The sequence below is a fragment of the Musca domestica genome, unplaced genomic scaffold (assembly GCF_030504385.1).
Source record: "Musca domestica strain aabys unplaced genomic scaffold, Musca_domestica.polishedcontigs.V.1.1 24, whole genome shotgun sequence".
NCBI classification, from domain to species: Eukaryota; Metazoa; Arthropoda; class Insecta; order Diptera; family Muscidae; genus Musca; species Musca domestica.
The window spans coordinates 5,573,830-5,579,829 of NW_026712272.1; the positions used below are offsets into that span (position 1 = coordinate 5,573,830).

Consider the following 6,000-nt stretch of genomic DNA (forward strand, 5'->3'; position numbering starts at 1 on the left):
TTCATTCAGTTTCATTTAGAACGGTAATAGCTCTCTAAATATTAACATTTCGGGGTTTTTAGCATGCTTTTTCATTCACTTTCATTTAGAACGGTAATAGCACCCTAAATATTGATATTTCGGGGGTTATAGCACCCTTTTTCATTTAGTTATTTAAAGATGAAAGATAGTATACTTTAAAATGGCCATAACTCCTTAAATATTGACATTTCGGGGTTTTTAGCATGCTTTTTCATTCAGTTTCATTTAGAACGGTAATAGCTCCCTAAATATTGACATTTCGGGGGTTATAGCACCCTTTTTCATTTAGTTATTTAAAGATGAAAGATAGTATACTTTAAAATGGCCATAACTCCTTAAATATTGACATTTCGGGGTTTTTCGCATGCTTTTTCATTCAGTTTATTTTATAACGGTCAGAGGCCCCTAAAAATTGACATTTCGGGGGTTATAGCATGCTTCTTCATTTTGTTATTTAAAGATGAAAGATAGTATATTTTTAAATGGCCGTAAAAAGGAGTTATGGCCTGGTTATAGATTTCTTAGAATCTCGTTAACGCTTTTGGTTCGGATACAAGAAGAGAAGACAATGATTCATCCAATACAGGACATTTCTCAAAAATTGAATTATAACGAGACATCCTCAAATAAGTATGACAGATATCTCTACCTATTCTACTAAATTCAAGACAAATAACTTGCAAAATTATGAAATTCTACACACATTTTATACACAACATCACCATCCATTTTAAATTCTAAATTTAGTGGATCAGCTATTTGCGCATCGATTCCGGCGCAAATAGAATATTTCTCGCGAGACAAATAATATTTAGGACATGATTATTTAATTTAAATTCTTTGATATAAATCAGGTAACTTCTTGACGCGGATGAAAGTCGTTGCTCGTAGAACACTCTTTATAAAAACTTGTGTTGTCTTTGTGAAGTCTTCAAATACTGTCGTTCTGTTGCAATCATTTCTGTTCACAAACCCACATGAATCAAAATCGTATTTCAATCGTTGCATAAGGTTTATTTTTATTCCACTAATCGCCTTATTTCGATGTGAAAATCTCGGATATTATTCGCCGCCAAAGTCTTGGTTAGTTAAGGAAATCAATGCTGGGCAATTGCCTAACCAATTAAACGCATTAGGAAAAGATTAGACACTTAAATCGGAATGGTAAGTGATTAGAAACCCTAATCACACAATCACAACACTTGGATATACTATAAAAGTTGAAAATTCGGTCAAGATGGTCATCAGTACAAGTGGTTGTATTGTAAGACATAAAACGAGCAAAACTTCATCGGAACAGGCAGTAGACAAAGAAGGACGTTCAAATGATTTAGTAGTTTAAGGGTGCAACCAAGGAATACGACCGATATGGAGATGTGAGTAGGCTTTTTTCGAATATATAAAATCTAAATTATTTATGTTTTATTTATTTATTTCTTTTACAATATTGTTTTAGATTTGTCGAAAAACCTTTTGGACCACGCTTTACTCCTCTGACTAATGGCTCGGTAACGGATAAGGTTTGTAAAGATTTTTAGCAGCTCATACTACTGTGTTCGTTCTGATTCTTATCTGACCTGGCTCTACTTATAAATTCAAATTCAAAAAGAAAACGACTTGTATAGTTAGAGCTCACAGCGATACGGAATTTAGTGTTTATGCTGCTCATACAACTGTATTCGCTCTAATTCTTATCTAACCTGGGTTTGCTTCTAACTCCAAATCCGACCTGTATAGCTTGGGTCCATAGTGATACAGGCGTTTGGTGAGAAGATTTATAATTCAAGCCCAATACGAATTGAGGCAGCTGCGCCATCCGGATCTTAATTGAACAAAAACTACTAAGATTTGCCGACGCATCTCTTATTCTTCAACTGCGATGGGAGGATCTCTGTTTTCCTCCTGACTTCTGTGACCGTGTCAGAGTGAAAATTATTCAGTCCTGCTTGATAGGTCTGATGACATCTCTTATATCTCTCTTTCTCTAGATCATGAAGGTATCTACTTACTTGGATGGTATAGTTGTGTATATACTATATGGTGATGAGGGTGACTTTTTTATAACACCGAAGCAAGAATTGCATCGCACTGTAGATAATCGGCAGGTGTCATGAGGAGGTTGCCCGTTGCGGGTTTAATGGCGGCGTTCTGGCAGGGCTAAATACTTTTCCATTGCGTAGCTATAACGTTGGCAATACTCATCCGAGTACATTATTATCTCTATGTTGTCTGTAGGGTGTGAAATGCACGAAACCCACTTCGGAGTGCTCCCTGGTTCACTCTACGAATATTCGACTTCCAGTTTTGAATTCCACGTATGCCTGGCGTCAACACATATAGTTGACCGAAAGGTATAACGCGGTTGACTGCATCAAAAGCTTTTGATACATCAAAGAGTCGCCATAACCTTCCGGTTCTGGTTGAGTCTAATGTGTGCGTAACGCGCCTTGGCTACGGATAACGTGTTCCACATCTGCCACAGTAAATTGTAGTGGTTCCTCCTCGGCTGGGAGAGACCGTATACGGCGTAAAATTCTATCCTTAGTCCTCTCTCTCTCTCGTGGTGTTCTATAAGCTCTCGATTAAAATCGAGCACCTCTTCGAATATGTCACTTACTTCTACGCCGTTGAATATCATTTTTTCGGGTTCCAAGAGCGTCTAAGGGCGGGTTAGGAGCCAACTAACCTATCTAACTCCAGAGTAGTTACTTGTCTCTGGGATCATAAGAGTTAGTATGGCGAAGCTCATTTGGTAATCCAGTTGGTCTTATCGCAGGTATTTGAGTAGGAGGTATATACTTCGCTTGGCTGCAGCTCTGATTATATCTCGGAAATATCAATCTGCTACCTGAACATAAGGTGGATTGGGGAGCAATCTGAAACGGTGATTGGTATATTCTCTGAACTCTTGCCAATTGACTTTCTCATGGATAAGCAAAGTGAGGAGCGAGAAGGACACGATAGATATGTCCGGTGAGCTATAACAGTCTCCCCTTATTCTGGGGAGCTATGTGCTATTGGAAGTGGAGCTATCAGCCACCGCTATGCGCATCTGATCATAACGGAATGTCATAATTCATGATAAGCTTTGTAATCTCATCCACAAAGTGAACTAATGTTGGTTTGACGACCCCCTGGTCAGAGAGTTGTTCCACCGAGTCTATCCGGTACATAGAACGGGCTTTTGCGGTATTGTCGTTACTTATACTTACGTAATTTGTCAGACCTGAGGACACGATGAATATGCCCGGTGAGCTATGGCAGATTGCCCAGTTTCTGAAGTGATGTGACCTCATTTACTGTGCAAAAAGTGGAGCTATAGATTTGCTCAGCCACCGCTATGCGCCTCTGGTCATAACTTAGTTCGGAATGCCATAATTCATGATGGGAATTGTAATCTAATCTGTAATCTGTAATACCCAAAGTGAACCAATGTTGATTTAACGGCTCCTTAGTAAGAGAGTTGTTCCAAATAGTTAATCCAGTACATAGAGCCGGCCTTCTCAGGATTGTCGTTACCTATACTAGATTTTAAGCCTGGTGTGGCGTCTCTATTAATCTGGAAATTCTTTAATAACTTTAAGTGCAAATATGTCAAATTGTTGTTTAAGCCATTTTGAGACAATGAAGAATGTTTTAATGTTATTATGTGTATAAAATAGAAATTCTAAAAATATATTTCTATATTCACCTACTAAGTTTCTTTATTATTTTTCAGGTCACACCCGACATGGCGCATCTGGTAAGCTCATATTGGAGTCAATTTCCACCTATGGATCCGATATGGAACAAAATTCTTACTGTCTATTTGATTATTATCGGTATGATGGCATGGTTTGGTAATGGTACTGTCATCTATATATTTGCTACCACAAAATCGCTGCGAACTCCGGCCAATTTGCTTGTGATCAACTTAGCCATTTCGGACTTTTGTATGATGATCTTAAATACCCCACTGATGGCAACAAATTTATATTTTGAAACCTGGGTATGGGGACCAATGATGTGTGATATTTATGCTACTTTTGGTTCGGGGTTTGGTTGCAGTTCCATATGGTCCATGTGTATGATTGCCTTGGATCGTTATAATGTCATTGTTCGGGGTATGGCTGGGCAACCGATGACAATACGTTTGGCATTATATAAAATCTTTTTCGTATGGCTAATGAGTGCCGTGTGGACATTTGCACCGATATTGGGTTGGAGTCGGTGAGTGAGGAATGTATTTATTACTCAATACTTATTTCGTTGGTTCTTCCCCCTTAAATTTTAGTTATGTTCCCGAAGGCAACTTAACATCCTGTGGCATTGATTACATGGATCATGAGTTAAATCCTGTGAGCTATTTAATAGCATACACGATTTTTGTATATGTCTTACCGTTATTTCTAATTTGCTACTCCTATTGGTATATTATTGCGGTAAGTTCTAAAGTCCTCAAGACCTATACAGCAAATGAGTAATTCCGTCCTCCTTTGCAGGCTGTTTCGGCTCACGAAAAGACCATGCGTGAACAGGCGAAAAAAATGAATGTCAAGTCGTTGCGTTCCTCGGAGGATGCCGAGAAATCTGCTGAGGCAAAATTAGCTAAAGTGGCGTTGGTTACAATATCACTTTGGTTTATGGCCTGGACCCCATATACAATTATCAATTGCATAGGTCTTTTTGGTTATGAGGGCCTAACACCTTTAAATACGGTTTGGGGTGCATGTTTTGCTAAATCGGCAGCAGTATACAATCCCATTGTTTATGCTACAAGGTACTAATTAAACTAAATCTAATAGTAATTTTAAATCAATTTTTTGCTTTCCTTTACTTTAGTCATCCGAAATATCGCCTAGCTCTGAAAGAAAAATGTCCCTGCTGCATCTTTGGAAAATTGAACGAAGATGGAGCGGCTGAAAGCGATAGTGTTTCTCAGGTGGTCGAGGGCGAAACTAGGGCATAACATTGGTCAACGAAAAACTGAGGAGAGAAAAAAATTCGATGATATTGAAATTTTGTATATAGGAACCAAACTTCTTTTGAAAACTCTGCAATGTCACTAAAGACCAAAAATCCAAAAAAAAATCAAACCTGAATAGAGAATTCAAAATAAAATGCAAATATTTGTGCAATTACTTTTTTGCCTGCGGCTTAAGATGGCTAGCAAATTACCTACACAATTTATTTTCTGTCAGATACCCACAATGTGGAATGAAATCGTCCAGTTTGTTGCATTGTAATCCAAAAGAACTTCAATTTGGTACATATAATATCGTGGAATGATCCGTCAGGAGATCGGTCACCAGGGACGCACCAAAAGGCGGTATTCTATCGGCATTATTGTTGCTGGTAGTGATTAATGACATACTCAAGGATCTGGAACAAAAGTCTTGGAATATGCTTATGATGTGGTTCTATTGTTTGCGTTTTGCTTGCAAACAATTTCAGATCTAATACATGGAGCTCTCGTTAAATTATCAAGATGGACATGCAGAAATAGGTCATGCGGAAGCTATTCTAAAAGAGAGCTCGTCCTCTTCACGAGGAGAGGACAACTCCACCACCAATACTAGATGGAGTCACGCTAAGCCTGTCCTTAGAAGCCATGTATAACGGCACTGTTTTCGACCAATGTGGAAGAGGAATTTCGAGGAACGCGCGAAGAGGGGCTTAATCACATTTTTTTTCTTGCAAGTACTCATCAAATGGATATATGAGTCAATTGTCCGTCTGATTCTGACCTGTGGAGCACTAGTTTGGTGGTACTTGTTAGGAAATTTATCCTACAAGCGAGGCATTATTAAAGTTAAAAGAACTACTTCGTTATCACAGGTGCATTTCGGAGTACACCCCAAGCTAGATACTCGACTCAACTTAAATTCCTTAAGTCTGTTTAAATCCTTTAGACTAGCTGCGATTAAAGGTAACGTGGAACGTATGGGAGGCGGATTCAAAACAACTGATGACATATCACCCAGATTGAAATTCGGGTCA

General features: G+C 38.5%; 1 protein-coding gene across 1 annotated transcript; it reads left to right on the plus strand.

Moving 5' to 3' along the window:
* Positions 1 to 1,291: 1,291 nt before the first annotated feature.
* Positions 1,292 to 5,182, plus strand: LOC101891803 (opsin Rh1-like). Its single transcript, XM_020035674.2, has 6 exons — positions 1,292 to 1,397; positions 1,478 to 1,541; positions 3,740 to 4,230; positions 4,295 to 4,442; positions 4,503 to 4,780; positions 4,843 to 5,182. Exons 1-6 carry the CDS (start codon positions 1,390 to 1,392, stop codon positions 4,967 to 4,969), a joined length of 1,116 nt encoding a protein of 371 aa, XP_019891233.2. The 5' UTR covers positions 1,292 to 1,389; the 3' UTR covers positions 4,970 to 5,182.
* The last annotated feature ends 818 nt before the right edge of the window (positions 5,183 to 6,000 follow it).

Excerpts from the sequence above, each read along its gene's own strand:
- LOC101891803 (XM_020035674.2), top strand. Across the intron at positions 4,231-4,294 it reads CCGATATTGGGTTGGAGTCG|TTATGTTCCCGAAGGCAACT; the intron begins GTGAGTGAGGAA and ends CTTAAATTTTAG. Across the intron at positions 4,781-4,842 it reads CCCATTGTTTATGCTACAAG|TCATCCGAAATATCGCCTAG; the intron begins GTACTAATTAAA and ends CCTTTACTTTAG.